This window comes from Macrosteles quadrilineatus, unplaced genomic scaffold (assembly GCF_028750875.1).
Source record: "Macrosteles quadrilineatus isolate MER2022 unplaced genomic scaffold, UCM_ALF_1.0 Scaffold_4__1_contigs__length_99947679, whole genome shotgun sequence".
Taxonomy (NCBI): domain Eukaryota; kingdom Metazoa; phylum Arthropoda; class Insecta; order Hemiptera; family Cicadellidae; genus Macrosteles; species Macrosteles quadrilineatus.
This window is the reverse complement of record NW_026542597.1, coordinates 62,572,030-62,591,292: the sequence shown is the minus strand read 5'-3', so window position 1 is coordinate 62,591,292 and position 19,263 is coordinate 62,572,030. Positions and strand designations below refer to the sequence as shown.

Here is a 19,263-nt window from a genome sequence, read left to right as displayed (position 1 = left end):
CCATTTACATTTTCGAGATTATGCTTGTTTAGAACAGTTATTAGGTGAATAACACTACCTACTAATCTATATCTATAAAATAGGAACCATGTATGTATGTAAGTATTTATATGTATGTACCTTATGGACTACGAAGCCGCTCGACAGATTGTAATGAAAATTTCATGCATTATTAAGCATTATTCAAGGATGGTTTGTGTGAAGTTTGGTGCAGATCCGTCAAAATGGCTACTCACCAGAGGGTTTTAAGTAGGCCAATGTCAGACTTTTTGAACTGCAATGTTGACAAATAAGCAACTGTTTTGTAGGTTTGAATAATCACAGAGTGAAAATTTAAAAACGTACGTTTTCAGGAAAAGCACTTTGCAAAATTTTTTCCCCTTTTTTCAAAACTTTTATTAGTTTTTTTATTTCATTAACATTTGAAGTTTCATAAAATGTCCATGGTAACGCAATATCTTTGGTAGTTTTTTTTAAAAAGAGCATCTTTAGTGGAAAAACACAAAATCCTGTCACGACCATAACGGACGTTTAAATGAATATTAAAAATAGTTAATATTATTTTTATAACTATGTTTTGCTATAAACTAATTTACTTTTATGACCATTATACAATAAAAAGGTCACTGAGCTTTTGGTATATTTGGTCTTTCTAGAAAAAAATAAAAAAACTAAAAAAATTTAAAAAAAAAGCCAATACAATCTTTTTAAGTTTGTATAACTCCGAAAAAACTTACCTGAGACCCGAAAAATCGTTGTGTTTGTATATAGGTGTGCTTCTTTTGTGTATAAAACATTGAAATATGACGATATTTTAATTTTTGAAATTTTTACGATAGAAATCATAAACGTGATGGTCAGGGACAAGCGGTACGGTCGTGAATTGTCTGAAATAATCTAAATCTTTCTAAACAATCCTTCAATTATACTGTTAGTTATAATAAAAATATGTGTTTCAATTGAACTAAACTGTTCAATTTACAATTATATTAAAGTTATTGTCACGACCAAACACACTATAATCCATAAGGCCGGATTGGTCGTGAAAAAACCCGCGATGGTCGTGAAACTTTGGTCGTGAAATTACGTGTTATTTGGCTCTGTTCTGGCGGTAGCCCTGCACCTCATGTTCGAGGATACAAAGTGGACTTCTAGGTTAATATAGCAATTGAAATATCTTATAAACAAAAATTAACACCTTGTCTACTTCATCGAATGACTACGTACGGTCATGGACACACCAAAATTACAAAAAACACAATCTTTCCTTTATTAATCTTGTAATTCCTCCTTTCAACTCGAAACGACTGGCACTACAATCCTGACGTACACCCCGAACTAGTCTTTAAAACCAACTGACTCCATCGACGCCAGGCTTGCCACTGTCGTGCTCCAAAGTTGAAAATTTTTCCCAAATGGTCGTGATGCCAAATCGAGGGACAGACTTATTTTGTCATGGTAGTCAGTTTGCAATGACAATAAAATTATAATATGCTCCTTTTTTGTAAGTTTAATAACCATTGATGACATAAAAATATGGCTTTATATATTTCGGCATGAATAATTAGTCTAAAAACAGCGTGAAAGTTGGAAAATGTACCCTAGGGACACGTCATGGTCGTGAATTTCGAGACTTTAAAAATACGAAAAAAATACCTAGAACCTATTTAAAACTAAATAAATGTGTGTAACATGTTGCCCCCATCCTAAAAAATATAAAAACACATAATAATAAACTACAAATCCAGTATCTACGAAGTAAAAGGCCAGGGACATGAAAACGTACGTTTTTAAATTTTCACTCCACAACATGCTGTATTGTATTAGTCAAGATTTAAAATAGTGCCACAATGTTTCCACAGAGTAAAACTATTTTACTTTTGAATAAGTCCAAATTTATTAAACCCCAATCGCAGCACACCTGTGCACTCAACAACGTTTAAATTCTCCAATGTTAAATATGTAAACATTAGAACCTTAATCAAAGTATTATAAACAATAAAAGGGATGGCAATGACTTTTAATATTTTCATCTTTTGTTCTGTACCCACACAATCTAAAATAAATTATTAAGTGAATAATGTGTGCTATCTCAGGTATTCAAATGCCTCTTAATTTGTCATTAACCCACCACATTACTGTAATTAAAAGAAGGAACCCCAATAATACTAATGTGAAACTTAAATCAACCGAAGCTGTGCAACGTTACCAGACTGACGATTAAAAAAATGACAACAAAATTCATTGAAGCAAAAATTATCAGTGGTAAGTTTACAGGGGGGTAAATTTCAGTTAAAGGGGAAATAGTCTTAATCCCAAGAATACTGATGATTTCATCCGAATTACCCTCTGAATTTATGCAACTACAATTTCAACTACAATTTTTTTGTGTCTTGATTTCGCAATCACCAGTATAAGGCACTAGGGCAATCCCTGACTATAGTCGGTTTAAATTTAGAAAATGCATGCTTTTCACACGGACAGCTGTATGTTGCGTGCTCACGTGGTGGTAGGTCGGTAGGTATGCCTAAAAACGTAATATATTTTTTATACACCTAATGAAAAAACAAAAACATTGTTTATCCACTGGAAATTAGGTGAAATACTTATTTTTGGTATACATTTTTATTATTTATTGTAAATAACAAATTACCATTTAAAATAATAGTGATTAGCGCAGTAACGTGCGCCGGGTAACTGCTAGTTTACAATAAATTTGTTGATTTTAGATACACACTATAAAAAGTGATTTACCTTTACCTACCTCAATCAGGTTTTCTCCCGCTGGAATTTTTACTCCCTGAGCAAAACTGACGTCACAAACCAGGGGGTAAAATTACGGCCGCGAACTTTGGAGTTCAACAGCACCAATTCAATAAATTGAAGGTGGAATTAAAAATATTATTATTAATTATATAATATTTTCACGATTGTGATGAATTTAATCAGAAGGAATCCAATTATAAAACCTAGAGTGTACCGGCTGGAATGTTACCCCCGGAATTTTACCATGGCCCGGATTTTTACCCACGGAATTTTACCCCCTGGCTGGCCAGATATAGAAATGAGTTTATCATTCTAATGGACTACTCAGTTTGTTCACATACATATTAAATAATATAGTCGGTCCCAAAAGTCGAATTCATACAAACTTGAATATCAAAATTAAACAGCAAAACCTCTTTACTTAGTTTGTATTACAATACAAATAAATTAAGATATAGGCTCCTTAGTAATAAAATGTTTACTATTCAATCAAAACTGAAATCAGAAAATTAATTAATCTCACTAATTTCTATATCTGCACAGAGTTTAAAATTCCGGGGGTAAAAATTCTGGGGAGTAAAAATTCTGGGGAGTAAAAATTCTGGGGAGTAAAAATCCGGGCTGTACATCTACAGTTGCCTAAACGCTAGTTATAGGGACAAGGACAGGGGGTAAAATTTCGGTTTTTATTGCTAATTCTATTGCTTTTATCAGTCTCTATCTATTTTCATTACACTCCCAAATCCGCAGGTATAAAATTCCGCCCGCAAACAAACTTTAGAGCGCTCAGGTTACTATATCGTAGTGACGTCAGATTTTCCCAGGGGGATAAAATTCTGGCGACCCTATTTCAAACATAGTTTTCATAAACTAATCAGTCTCTTGTTTACAATCTGACACTGTTGTCATCCAACTGAAGCAGCTAAAAGTAAATTCACATTTAAATCGTTATAAAGAAAGTTTGCCAGCATTTTTGAAAATTTACTTTAGAAATAAATTAAATGTCAGGGGGCAAAACCCTAAAAGGAAATTACCTTTTTAACTATCATACCCAGGAGTGGTGTGCTGTATCATAAGCTTTAAAATAACACCTCAATTAAATGTGAAAATCAAAATCGAAACAATTTTTGAATGTGACTACGGGGACCGCACAATTCAACTCATAATTATAAACTATGTACAAATCCATAAAGCCAAAGTGTATTAATTTATTATGGCAAGCCGATTTTGTGGACTGGAAGGAATTAATTATTCTTAATCCTATGGTTAAGAGAATCTTAGGTTGGATTTAAATAGTGCAAAAAATAGACTACTATTGTAATGTTTGTGTGTGATGTAAATTAAATATATTTTTCTATTTTTTTAAATTTTAAAGGCCTCTATGGTATACTCCTTGGTTATACATACAGTAATACCATTTGTCACCATTGTTTTTATGTAGGTCTTTTAATAGTTTCAAAGTTGCTGAAATATTTTGAAACTGAATAGTCTTAAAGGGTGTCTTAGAGTTGAGTTAAAAAAAAAATTAAATATCCATGCAGTGGACCTGTTGCTATGTCTCACTTTAGGTGTTTTTAAAGTTTTTTTCGTCCATTTCAGACTTTTTCATCATTATTTCACAAAACCGATTTTTCAGTTATATGCAGTGTGAGGTAAATAATTTGATTTTGAAAAACTAATTTACAAATTTGAAACTATGATTCTGTTTATTCTGTTTATTAAACTGTTTTCTCTTTCGACCTTAGCTCTAAACTCATCCTCCTTCTGGAGAGGAGCTAGATAGCCTATGCCTTATATATTGCTAATTTTCAGCAACACTCAATGACAGCAAACAGGTCAGTTGGGGGGGGGGGTTATGAGGTTTTCAAAAGGTCTAAGTTTTGTCCCCCAGTGTAATGCAAGAGCAAAAGTGCTTCACCCTGAAAAATTACAAATGAGAAATCACTACTAAGAACAATTTTAATGAGTCAAACATATTAACATCATAACATTTTATGACCTTTTCTCAAGTTGTCTAGTTTCTAATAGCATAGTTTATCGATAAATTACTCTTTTTCTATATTTGAATAAGAGCAACAGTTGAAAAGATACTTTTTACCTTTGTGATGAACTATATTTTTTGTCACACTGCACCATTATTTAACCAAACTGGGAGCGAGCTGGTCTAGCTCTGGGTTCAAACCCCGCCAATACCCTATGGATTTTATCTATGTGATTATGCCGTGACCCACTAGGCCTGAAGTAATGTATAAAACCATTCCGTGCTAGAATCTAGCATCCTAGAATGTGATGGCGAGACATAAAAATAAATTTAAGCAAACTATGTTACAAATCCAAAATATATTCAAAGTAAAGATAAGCTCTCAAAACGACTTCTTTCTTGTTTGTGATTTTGTTACTGAGAACCAGAAGCCTTTTAGTAATGTGATTGAATGAATCATTTGATTTTTTATTGAGATTGTATTTATGTCTACTATAGATGGATATCGAAATGTCAAACTATTGATAAATAATTGTCTTGAATTGTTTGGCTCTCAGAGAAAAAAAACTTTTTCCACGAGACATCTTGATCCATATTCTTGGACTAGATGTAAACAAACTTGAATCCATTCAACAACGAACCATCGATACAACCGATTGCTTAAATAAAAATAAACAAGCGAGCAAAATGTACTGCTGATGCCATAGACTCCATCTGATTTTTACAACCCAGTCAGAAAAAGTCCTTCTCTAGACTGAGATGGATTTCATATCTTACCATAAGTCATTTTATTACTGTTAGGATGTAATTTACCTTGTTTAAAAAGGTGGTGTATTGAACACAAATCAGTAACTTAGACCATTGCTCTCTGTCGGTGGCTCATTTAACAAAACATTCATGTCAATTTTATAACTTTAACGTGGGGATAGAGTGTCTAGTTATCAATAGTCAATGGCAGATTGTACGCTGTGTCCACATAACTGGTTAAAAGGTTTGTAGTAGGGATGGACGAGACTGAATTTTAAGTTCGAGACCAGATAGAGGCGTGATTCTTTTTTCTCATATCATAATTAATATTATACACTTATACTTATACACACTGCCAGCCCTATTATACAAACATATACAGGCTTCTAAGTACTTCCTAAGCCACTACAGCACATTTTCTACCCTTGAACCATTTTTCAGCACACACATCTCTGTCAACTAGCAACAATAATCACCAGGAATTGATTATTTCCACAGAAACCTAACCATAGAACGCAGTTCATTCTTGGAGAGTCAGTTAATTACTTTCACTTTTTTATCTATGACCAGACTAATCATCTCATAGCGGTGGGAACCAGCTAGAAAAGTACCGTAGTGAATGAAGTAAAGAAATAAATAAAGCAAAGTAAGAATGTCATTGATCTCAGATTCAAAGTAGCTTGCTTGGTTGTGACGGAAGCTCTGGCGAGTAATATCGGATTTGATATATTTCTTGTAATCAAAAAACATATTATCCTTATCTCGCATGCGGCGGGAGATCCAATAATTTTACTTATTTATACAACACACACTAAGTGTAAATACCCCCGCCGCAGCAAACCTGCAGACTAAGCAAATTTCCATTTGCTTGATTGGATTTACACAAAAATGTCTCCTTAAAAATACCACATTTATTCCCTATTTAAAAAACATTAATTTAACGAGTACTTAGGTTTGCTGCAACAGGGAGGGTAAAATGTGTGTTTTTTTTTTTTTTGTAAAATGTTAATAGTTTAGAATGAAATGAATGCATTTTCCAAATTTGATCAAAATATGTTCATAAACAAGCTAACTACAACAGTTTACTTATTCTCCATAATAATAACATGGGAATTTTAAATTTACAGTTTTTTGGAATTTTCTCCGTAACTATTAGGCGCATAATAACGCTTCAATATACTAAATTATTTGTTTTTTTAAGCTCTACAAAATGGTTTGGAAATAAAATGTTAAATTTTAAGTTTTTAGGGTTAAAAATGCGAAAAACCAATTTTTACCCCATAAAACCCCCCATAAACACCTGCTCCCATAGTCCGATCATGCTGGTTCGTGAACTCGTTCGAATAAACGTGGGTCTACATGTTTGTACCAAATTTCATCAAAATTGGATGAGTTTTGCTCGAGTTATCGCGCTAACGGACACATATATAAATATATATATATATATATGAATTTGAACGGATGGTGTTTTTGGCCTCTAGGGACCTCAAAAGGAAAAAGTAAATCGGTCCCGGGTCCAGGTCTTACCATGAGTACTACGGTAATAGCTTATTCCCTATATGGGAAATTCGCTGTTCACAAACATGTCAGTAAGCGCTGAGAAGCCTCATTACAGCACAGCATACACGCAAACTACAGAGCTATACACAAAATTGGCCTTTACTTAAAAAATAACCCTCGTAAAATGCCTAATTCCTTAAAAAATAGCCCTAGCCTAATGGTATCTCTCTTTGATATATTTGGTTCAGACTTTGAATGGTTTGTACCGTCACTTGCTACAACTCAGTGGACTCACACACATGCTGCTTTGGCCATAGCCATGTAAACAAACCAGTCACAATCTGTTCATGCAGCACCAAACAGTAATTACCAGTTTTTTTATTGTGTTTCTTTATTGCTTGGTTAAATGGTTAAAGTACTGTAGTTTACCCCTGTATGTCCCATGTGTGGTTAGGTTATGAAAAGCATCCTTTATTTTTGTATTAACTTCTCATGAACACTACTTTGTTGTTTAGATAAAATGTAGTGCCATTTGTTCATGAATAACCTTACTATTCACATGTGAATGTTTAAAAAAATGTTGCATATACTGACAAGGGCTTGATGTTATATTGGAAGAGCTTAAATAAGGAATTTACGTTAACAATTCAAACTTTTTACACTGCCAATGAAATTCAAGTGAAGATATTTACTGAGAAATCCACTCTGAATATGTTTGCCCACTCCACTGTGTTATCTTTTGTGATTGTTAGTATTAGAGGAAATAAAATAAATCAGAATCACTTACAAATTTATAAAAAAGTTTATATTCTTTGACAACTTCATCATTCTATAACATTTTGGGAAAACCTTAACACAGCAAAATTTTTAAATATTTTAAACTTAAACTTTTCCTTTGTTTTAGAGTTAAAATAGAACTGATTTATAAAACCTTAGCAGATCAGATGTCTCTTATGCCACCTCGTGTGACCTGAAACAAACAAAGAAAAGCTTAAAACAAACAGAAGGAAGATAAGATGGCACACTAGAGCTGGTTTTATTGCATAGCTTTATAATAGGCATGGCTGTTACTGTGGAAATATTGTACCTGGACAAAAATAAAGGTTTCACATGGAAAGGAATGGTAGGGATGGACAGTCTGATATACCTGATCCTTAGTTAAAAACATGCATTTAGGCTTATGCTACCATACACTAAATAATATAAATACTTCTCATCCCATTGTAACATTTGAAGCTAATTTTTTAACCTCATTCATGTTGGTAACATTGGGAGCTAGTGTCGACAAAATATGGTTACTATTGTTTTATGGTTAGTTTCATGATTTGTGCTTCACTGAGTTATTGTTTATGATTAGGTTGTTTTATTTGGTTAAACGAGTATTTAAATAACTCAAGTAACAATAAACAAACCAGGATCCTAGTGGTACCGAACTAACAATAGAATTGACTTCCACAATCTTCCATAATTGTCTTCCTTGATAAGGTTGACAAATGTCTGAGGATGTGATGCTCCCTGGTGTGGATTAACGTCCGCACGAGTGAGTACTCGACTATCTGCAGTACTATCCTGATAATTAGAAAAATTCGTTAACTACCAAGGAAAGAATGTGGTTCGGATTCCACTCTAAACTGTAGGTCCCTTAGTTGCCATTAGCTGTTTGGGCTATTAATTAACAGCTATGTCAAAGGAACATGTCGGCCTTAGTCACTAACAAGACTACAAGATCGCACCACTCATCCTACACTCATCCTTCACTCATTTTTGGGTTAAAATACGCACATAGTGGGGTCACCATCTTAAATAATTGATAATTGATAAAAATCCACTAAAGGTGTAGCCTATGTTTGCTACTTAACTATGCTATGCTGCTAATAAAAGATTTTAATTTAAAATAGATTCAGTAAAGGGGACCAGTGTAAATTATGTGAATTAATAAAAAAGTATAACAAATTTGCAGAAACAGTTCACTTGTTGTTGTCTTGTTGTTACAAAGTTGAACTTAGCTTAGCTTCTAATATCTAGACAGCACTGCTTCATCTGGATTGTGAAACACTCCTGGTATTGTCTGTGGGCTAACTTTCACATAATTACGGACCTTCCTCCACTTTACTTTCAATCAAGTGCACCCATCTGTGTGAAAATCGGTTTAACATTGCCTTTATTTTAGGGGGTTAACTGCATAACCTACCAACAACTGCTGTTGAATCTGAGATAAACGTCTTGTTCCTGCCAATATAAAGCGAGAATCGATTCTCTCCATGCTGACAGCAATTGGTAAAGGTGGATGACAGACAATTGTTCAGGTGACAGAGAATTTACTATTAGTCTGCAAGATGAATATTTAGCTGGGGCCAGCATTTTTTTAGTGTTGCCTTACTAATGCCATTCTACAGTGTTTTTTAGTATAACACTAATCATGTTAGGGGCCTGGTAAGAGAGGTATGCCAAAGAAAGCAAGTATTGGTTTTCGGTACACCAAGCTTTTTTGAAATTTTTTTAAATCCCAGAAAGGAGCAGTAAATGTTGCATGAAGGAAAACTCCTGATATCGTCGCGATTGCGGAAGATGATTACGATGTCCCCTTGACAGCAAGAGATGATGTTTTATATATATATATATCTCTGTCACCAATGCTTTTTAAATTACTTAGTAGACACCCCCAGAAAAAAGATGATGATGTCTCCTCATCTTCCTCTTGGTTAAATCCATGATTTTGCAGAAATTGCAGAAGTAATGATTTCTCTCAGTACATTGGGACACCACAATCACAGATTGAAGATGATGACATGGTAATGAATTCACACTATGCCTAATCTAATTTTGTGGCTAGAGCTTATAATAATTTTCACACGCTGACGTAACTATTGTGCCTTTATCACATTAATATATAATTAATAATTATCATAATAGATGAGTGAACAAAGTGAACGAATCTATGTATCGTGTATAGCGAAGTTGGAGAAAAGTTGTCCGCTTGTGTGTGTGTCTTTGCGTGTGTGTGTTCGCACCAAAAACTCAAGAACCGTCGCACTTATAGCGTTAAAATTTTGCACAAATAATTATGACACCAGTGGGAAGACACCATTAAAATTCTAGACGATTCCGCTCAGTAGTTTTTATAAAATACTTAAAAAACATTTTTAAATTTGTCCCATAAGAATAACATTAGGAGCTACCTTCTTCTTCTTTTTATTTGTTTACGTTTTGCGACCAACAATTTTGTTGCCTACTTAAGACAGAGAGAACGACTTTTACTCTAAGCTCTTTCATTCATGGAGTAAACCGGAGTAAACAGTTTGGCGTCTATGAATATATATCATTATAATTTCACAGCTTTCAGAATAATGTTATTTAAGCTAATTAAATTTCGCAGCTTTCAGATTAATAAATTGAACTTAAAAATATAAGTCGGCAGTTATATAGCCTACCGTTTATGTTCAGTATTAAAATTCACCTTTAAATTAAAAATAATATGTATGTATTTAGAACAAAGCAGCTTTTCACATTATTCACTTTAATGTTGGCATTGAATATTAAATATTCAAAGATGTTGGTATATTTTTATACTAAAATGCTATGCGAAGGGGGAGAGGGGGGACAGGTCCACGACGTAGAGAGTGGTAAATAAAGCGGAAAGGTGAGCAGTGAAAAGAAAGGAGTACGGAAACCCTTTATGACTGTTAAATTAATGTATCTGTAATACTTAAATGCTATGGAAATATAAGGAAACAGGTCGACGATGTAGGAAGAAGTGAAGGAAGTAGTCAAGGCGAGCAGTCCGGAGTGTAGAAACCCTTTGTGAAAGTTAAATTAATCTATTTGAAATTCTAAAATGCTATAGGAAGGGAGGGAAACAGGTCTACGACGTAGGAAGTGGTGAAGGAAGTAGTCGAGGCGAAAATTCCGGAGTGTAGAACCCCTTTGTGATAATTAGAATAATGTACAGTATCTGCAATTCTAAAGATGCTATGGGAAGGGAGCGAAACAGGTCCACGACATAGGAAGTGGTGAAGGGAGTAGTCAAGGCGAGGAGTCCGGAGTGTGGGAACCCTTTGTGACAGTTAGATTAATGTATCTGCAATAATAAAATGCTATTAGAAGAGAGGGAAGTAGGTCCACGACGTAGGAAGTGGTGAAGGCAGTAGTCAAGGTGAACAGTGGGAACAGTGTGGGAACTCATTGTGACAGTTAGATTAATAATGTACCTGCAATACTAAAATGCTATGGAAAGGGTGGGAAACAGGTCCATGACGTAGGAAGTGGTGAAGGAAGTAGTCAAGGCGAGCAGTGCGGAGTGTGGGAAACGTTGGTGGCAGTTAGATAAATGCATCTGCAATACCAAAAGGCTATGGGAAGGGAGGAAAACAGGTCCACGTCGTAGGAAGTGGGGAAGGATTTGGTAAATGCGAGAAGTTCTGAGTGTGGGAACAGTTTGTGGTAGTTAGATTAATGTACATTCAATACTAAAATGCTGGGGTAAGGTAGGGAAACAGGTCCACGACGTAGGTAGTGGCGATGGAAGTGGTAAATTTAAGCAGTGCGGAGTGTGGGAACTGTTTAGTGCATTTAGATTCATTAGTTAGATGATGATTTATTGGATTTTTTATCATTTTTAGATGATATAATTAGCGCTATCGCTGTTATAAATCGTCATTGTAAGCAATACGATATTTTTTTGGAGATTCCTTACACTGTGCTTTGGCAATTTATTTAAGTTAGATTAGTTCAGTTTGGCTTAGTTTTGTTTATGATAGGCCTTATAACAAATATGGAAATAGGCTTCATTTAATCAAAAGACGTTTTGTACAAGAACGATGGATTTACCTCCTATCGATAACTGTTGAAAATCCATTACGTATATTACCAATGACTTTTGGTTAATTAATGGACGAGGATCGTTGTTGACTGAGATTTGGTTGATTTGCCCATACAAATAACATTATTGTGTTCACCAGTGACACTGGTAAGTAGGCTAGGTGTGGGTGGACTCTTTCATTATTGCGCTCATGTTCACTCATCCCGTTACGTGCAGAATAAGCGTACTACTAGTGTTACACAACACTACAAACAAAATGCTTTTAAATGAACTAGAATTAGTCTATTATTATACTCACAAAAAGTTTTAAGATTAAATGAAACAATTTAATCGTTAGGGTTTGAATGATATCAGAATGGGTTTATATTTTTAACTGAATATTTATGAATAGTATTATTTTTATGTTTTAGAAGTTAAATGTGTGGAAATGACTTGCTAGTCCTAAATTTCTCTCACACATTTAAAGAAATTTTTCGTTTCATTAAATTTAAATTTAGGAATACGAAGATTAGAGAAGTCACTTTTCACCTATTTTGGTATTTTAATAATTAATTTTAACATTTTTTAAAGCAGGGTTCTTGGAATATTAAAGAAATTCCAAGAGTTGTATGATGTTAAATTTAGGCTAGGCCAATAAAAAATTTGAGATGTCATCGCAATCACAGGATTTCTCTGGCTTGGCCCGACAGCAGTGGATAGTCATAATTTCACTGCTAATTCAAAGTCACAAAGTACCGGTATAGAGAATTAACAATTCTTCTAGTTGTATCAACAGTTTTCTTGAATCAAGGATCAGAATCAACCCTCATTTAAAGGTTTCACAATGAAATTTACAAACTTTTACAATAAACAAAAAGTTCAGCTCATTCTTTGTTACAGGTTTTTACCTTACCGTTACGGTAAGACCAGCTTGTACCAGCCCTGGGTATTCGTTACGAATACCTAGGTAGAGCTCTTAGATAGCTGAAAATGAGCGTTTGGACAGCAAAAAATAACTTTTTTGTATTAAGTAGACATTCTAAACATTATTTAAAAAAAATAAAGAACCCAAGTGGGGAGTAACAGTCCAGGTCTACCCTACAGTTAGTTTAAATAAGTAATTACATGGGAATATAGGCTAATATAAATGTGTTCAGTAAGATTACCGTATATGAAATGAAAGTTTACTAGCAACAATTCCATACCAACCTTAAATTCAGCGGAACTGTTCTGCAGATTGGGGCTTTTGAAAATGACTCCAGCAAATTGAGATGTTGATGGCAAGAAACCAAGAATTAGTCTGTTGTTTACTAAATGGCCAAGACATTCTCCGAGGGCTGGTACAAGCTGGTCTTCTCCACGGGAAATGCGAGTTGTCAAGTGGTTTGTAACAACAACCTATAACACACATTTTGGTAAATGTAATTGTACATTAAATATCCAGTTTACAGTAGGACAGACTACGTAAACCAACTTATATTCAAATAATACATAGCAAGTACCGGTAGAAAGGAGACTTGTAGGCCAACCTAACTTATACCTTAATAGTTTTATCAATTAGGTACTTCTAGTCTCAGCCAAGGTATATATTCTTCTAAAGATTCATATTCTTCTCTACATTTGTCACTGGTGTTCAGCCGTGAAATTTTTTACACTATTTAAAAATGTACTTTAATACTTTCTTATTAAATGGCGACCATACAAAGTAGGTATTTTAAGCCAAGTATGAATGGAGATGAGTGTAGGATGAGTGGGGCGATCTTGTAGTCTTGTTAGTGACTAAGGCCGACATTCCTTACACAGCTATTAATTAATAGCCCATACACCTAATGACAACTAAGGGACCTACAGTTTATAGTGGAATCCGAACCACATTTTTGGGTGCCTTGGTATATACGAATTGGTCTAATTATCAAGATAGTACTGCAGATAGTCATAGTACTCACTAGTGCGGACGTTAATCCACACCAGGGAGTATCGCATCCACAGTGCATACCTATAAATATCCACAATTCGTGACCTCCTAGTAGCTGGATTACAGGACCACCTGTCCAAGTCTGAATTGAATTAACAGCTATGCCTAACGCTCAATTAAACTTGACACTCTAGCATATTAATTTAAGTTAGTTCTAAGCTACTCCACCAGGTGAGTTGTAAAATGTAGACTACAGAGTTAAGTTCATAGGCTAACTTAACTTAGCCTATGTTAACTTAACCCTCCCAGTGTTACTTGACGAAAATTCGACAAGCAGCACACTTTGTGTAGTGTTACTTGTCGATTTTTCGACAAGCAGACATCGTTTACGGCGAAGGCTCTATAACTGACTGAATCGGATTGAACTGGATCGAGTTAGGTATCGTTCTTTCCGTTTCATTCTAAGCTTTCTCCAGAGGTCTGTCTCAGCGCTGTACGTTATCTGAGCCGATCGTAATATGTAGCAGACAGCTGACGTGCGTGTATTTGTAAACAGCTAGGTTACCCTCCGACCGATGACTGATGTGTTTTATTACGTTTATCATTGTTTTAGTGTTAAAAATCAAAAGTAGTGATATACGTGTTGCATTATAAGAAGATTTAAGTGGTTTTGAAGTGCTGGTTGATGATCCTGAAGAAGTAGGTAGTGATATTGATGTAAATTATCAGCCAGATTCCTAGCTATGGTTAGGCTATGCATTCTTAGCTAAACGCTATGTACTGAAATCTGTTTTTTGCCCATAACTTATTTATTTGCAAATCTACTTCCTTATATTATTATATATTTGTAATCCTCATAAAATTTAGAACAAAGTGGCTATTTTCAAATATTTATAGGCCTATAATTTATACAATTTCATTGAGCGCGAACTTATTTTTTTTTTGAAAATTTTCGAAATTATATTTTTTTTTACCTAAAAATTTTTTTTTTGAAAAAATGTTCCTTATGTTTTATATATAATATTGAAGCCCATGATTTTCCAAACAAAATGGTATATAGAACATTCGAATTAACATTGTTTTAAGCTTCTCAGATCCGTTTTAATAAAACCTTGCAAATGCGCCAAAAATAGGTGGACATTAAGGCCTAAACTATGGACACTTGGAGGGTTAATATTTTAGTTTGTTGGGTTTTTCATTATGGCCAATAACTTAAGTAAAGGCATAACTTGTTGGTCTTTGAACATTGACACTTTGCGGTTTTAAAAGGTAGCCTATAGTAATACCAGAAACAAAAGAACCCTGGGCCGTTTCGAGCCGCGCAGGTTTGAATGGTACGCCACACCTACCGGCGCGAACCACGTGACCTTTTCGTTTCTGCGCAGGTTGTTTTGTTCGTGGTATTTCTATAGGTTACTATTGAAATGAGTTACCGTACTCAGTTACAATTAAATAATTTAGGCCTACATTTAACTTAACTTGTACTGTATAAGCCTACTCATGTTTAAATTCTTTTTTTTAGAAATTGGCTTAAAGATTTTATGAGACAAACTTTAAATCAAAGACTAAATCTGTATTTAGGCTAGGGCTACCGAAACTATGCTATGATTAGGCCTATTAATGCAGCCAAATAATTTTGTGAGAATATCACAAAGTCAGCACTAAAAAATAACTTACCGGTACCCTATTGAGTTATAATTCTGATGATTTATTCAACTCAATAGTTTTGAGTGCCATTTTCAAAGCCCCATCTCTACTCTTGTTGCCACCAATAAACCCAGAGTGATGAACAAATATACATCCTTCAATCCCAGCGATTTTGGACAACTCCTCATCACGCAATCCTTGCCATTCATGATGAAGAAACTGGCGGCATACATAACTTCCAGCATTGACTGATACTGCTTGACATCTCCAATTTCGGTGACTATCAGAAAAAATTACAAACAAGATGGGATTTTCAATGCTCAATTCTTTCTCAAGATTGAAAAAATGCTCCTTCCATGGGCAATGTCCCTCCAATTCAATGATTTGCCCACTCGGATCAACATTAAATCGCTTTGCAATAGCATTAGCTACCATACTTCTTGCTGGCCACCAAATTGTGCTTGCTCTGTTCACTTTGCTAACAAACTCACTTCCAACATATTTCTGAGCCTCAGAGAACGATGCTTCTTCGTTATATTCACTGTCAGGAGTGTTCCATTGCTTGTTAAACTGGTGACATCGGCTACTCAAATTGGTTGTAATCCGATACTTAGGCTCACCTTCAAACATAGGGATGCCATTATCAATTCCATCAATTTCTTGAATGAAATTCTCATACACATGATCAAAGACAGCTTCAACTTCATCTATGCTTGTACTATCACCTAAAATTTTCTTGATAATGTCCTTTCCAAAGTGACAATAAACTAGTCCGGCACTGCTCAACTTAGTGGTCCACTGTTTACCTGGGATGATAGAACTCATGCTTTCATTGAACCCTTTTTGATGGTGGTCAAATCGGCATTTTTCTGGATCATATTCATTGCCAACATCAATAACTATGTCACAATCTTTTAACACGTTATCATCGCGAGATCTAACAATATTTGAGTCAGGAAACAATAACTGTAACATGTAAGTTCCCAAAACCTCATCACAATGAAACACGCCATTATGAGTTCCAATCTTAATTGGACTTTTCTTAAAGCGCTTGAAAATTGTAGAATACATGACAATAATTAGTAAAAAGTATGATTTTACACTTATGCTAGTTGTAGGTTATGTTTCTAGCATTACCCTTCCTTGAGGTAAGTAGGCCTAGGCTAAAATATCCAAAAACAGTTGTATGGACAGTTGAGTTATATAATAGAGTAAGAATAAAAATTAAATAAAATTCTAAGCCAGCTTCTCTGATGCGAAACCCCTAGCACCACAGTTGTTTAAATTAAAATTGACGTAGTAAACGTTAAATCGTGAAATTCAATTTAAGTAACTGATTGAACCACTGAACTGAACCTAACCTCAAAGCTCAAGCTCAAAGCAAGCCCGGTTAATTTTTTTGAGCAGACAGCTGGTTTTTTTTCATCTCTGTAAAGAACTAATTTAGGAAGGCTTGATTGTGTTATCATGCAAGTGTATATAACAACTGAGGCATAACTTACAATTATCCTTAAGTCATAGATTAAACATACTGAAGTATTATTTAGTAAATGAATCCAGTGATATCCTTAAGGAAATTTAATGATATATTTATACAGGCCAATCAGTTGAATATCAACCTTTAGTAAAGTACCTATCTATATATAAAGCCAAAAGTACCCATGAACTTTTGAGAAAACTACAAGTCACACTCCCAAAAACCATATACTTAAAATGTTCGTCATGACGAGAAACCTTGCGCAAAATTATCCATTATTTCATAAATTGTCCTATAACGTAATTGCTTTCCAAAAGGAACTTTCCATTTACCTAATGTTAAAAATACCTCAGCTGTTATTATTTGTTTGTATTAACATTACTGTATTCTGTTATGTTTATTTCAGCTTAAAACTTAACCAATCAATAGTTTTATTAATCTAATATATAAAATTCTCGTGTCACAGTGTTTGTCTGCAAACTCCTCCGGAACGACTTCACCGATCGTTATGAAATTTGGTGTGTAAATTCTGTAGGTATGCGAATCGGACGTAAACTATTTCCCGTTTCGAAATTCTTAAAAGGGCTCCGCCCCAGTGGCTCTGGAGTTTCCCATGTTAACCTTATGAGAAATGGAATTAATGAATCTTAACAGCTGTTTCAATTAAACAAGTTGGTTCTGTTCTATGATGTTCAATAGCATTAAAGTTACAAGGATTACCAACAGGGTGCAGCACTATTATTTCTTTTACATTTATGACAACAGCTAATTTGCAACCAAAAGGTGAGTGAGCGTAGCGAACGAACTTCAACCTGGAGGCGAGTTAGCGTAGCGAACGAGCTAACCTGAAGGCAAGTGAGCGCAGCGAACGAGCTCCAACCTAAAGGTGAGTGATCGTAGCGAACGAGCTCTAACCCAAAGGTGAGTGAGCGTAGCGAACGAACTTCAACCAGGACGTGATTGAGCGATGCGAACGAGATCATCTTGATTCAACCTGGAGGCGAGTTAGCGTATAGCGAACGAGCTAACCTGAAGGCAAGTGAGCGCAGCGAACGAGCTCCAACCTAAAGGTGAGTGAGCGTAGCGAACGAGCTCCAACCCAAAGGTGAGTGAGCGTAGCCAACGAACTTCAACCTGGAGGCGAGTTAGCGTAGCGAACGAGCTAACCTGAAGGCAAGTGAGCGCAGCGAACGAGCTCCAACCTAAAGGTGAGTGAGCGTAGCGAACGAGCTCCAACCCAAAGGTGAGTGAGCGTAGCGAACAAACTTCAACCAGGACGTGATTGAGCGATGCGAACGAGATCATCTTGAAAATTAAACGTAACGGTACTTTCTTTCCATCGGTCTGTCTTAGGGGAAACCTATAACTTAGGCGATACGAAGTTCGCCGGGTCCAGTTAGTACTTCTATAAAAAAGCGGGGTGGAGCCCGTGGGTAACAGCTAGTTTGAGATAAAAGCAGTTGTTAATAGATTATGGAGTTTCCTAGAGTGCCAAAACATTCTATATGAAAACCAGCACGGATTTGTAAAAAGCAGATAGACAACCAGTGCCATGCTTGGTCTTATAAACAGAATGGTGAGGGATATGGATTCACGTCAGCAAGTAAGTAGCAGGGATGTTCTTTGATTTTAGCAAAGCATTTGACCTCGTGAACCATGACATATTGAGCAAAATGAATGATCTGCGGTATTAGAGGAATCGCTCCCAGGCATGATCATGCCTGGTTTTCTTCGTAGGCTACCTGAAAGACAGTCGACAGTGTGTTACGATACCAGCTGTAAATAAAAGTGGCTACTTGCAGAATCATTTCCTCTTCAGAAGCCCCAGAGTCAGCATCCAGAGGTGTGCCCCAGTAGGGTTCCGTCTTGATTCCAATTCTCTTCCTCATCTTATAAATGATGTTCCATCCAGCTTGAATCTAGCAAACCTATGCCTATTTGCTGATGACACTTCTATCACCATTTCAAATCCCAGTGTACAGGCCTTAGAACAGACCTTATTTCTTGAATCCAACTGCCTGCTTCAGTGGTGTGAGAGGATAATCAACTCAAATCAAATCAAATCAAATCAAAATATCTTTATTTCGTAAAAGTAATCATTTTTACATTTTTACAAAATACAGTATCAGATTACCATAAGAATATAACTGTACTTGAACTAAACGAAATTACTCCCACATGGGAGAACCCGTGCGTGGGAGTGAGTCATTCTGTACTTAAATATGAAAGAGAAAAAAAAAATTATACGTAATAAGAAACAAAACAAAATACTTCTATCCACTGGCATGATTCCAAAGCGCTAGCGGAATTTTGGCAAATCACATTGGAACATAGATAAAATGACTCGCCTTTGGCTCGCTGGGGGCTCCGCCCCCAGGCCCCCTTTTTTGGTAGGGGGTAAATAGAAATGGGCCATGGCGCAAGACCTGCAA

At 35.4% G+C, this 19,263-nt stretch overlaps 1 protein-coding gene across 1 annotated transcript; it reads right to left on the bottom strand.

Annotated features, from left to right (window-relative positions):
* Positions 1-7,814: 7,814 nt before the first annotated feature.
* LOC128991971 (MYG1 exonuclease) lies at positions 7,815-16,681 on the bottom strand. The gene is made up of 3 exons (XM_054415285.1): positions 15,385-16,681; positions 13,002-13,190; positions 7,815-7,964 (listed from the first exon to the last, which is right to left on the bottom strand). Exon 1 carries the CDS (start codon positions 16,423-16,425, stop codon positions 15,400-15,402), a length of 1,026 nt encoding a protein of 341 aa, XP_054271260.1. The 5' UTR covers positions 16,426-16,681; the 3' UTR covers positions 7,815-7,964; positions 13,002-13,190; positions 15,385-15,399.
* Between the last annotated feature and the right edge of the window lie 2,582 nt (positions 16,682-19,263).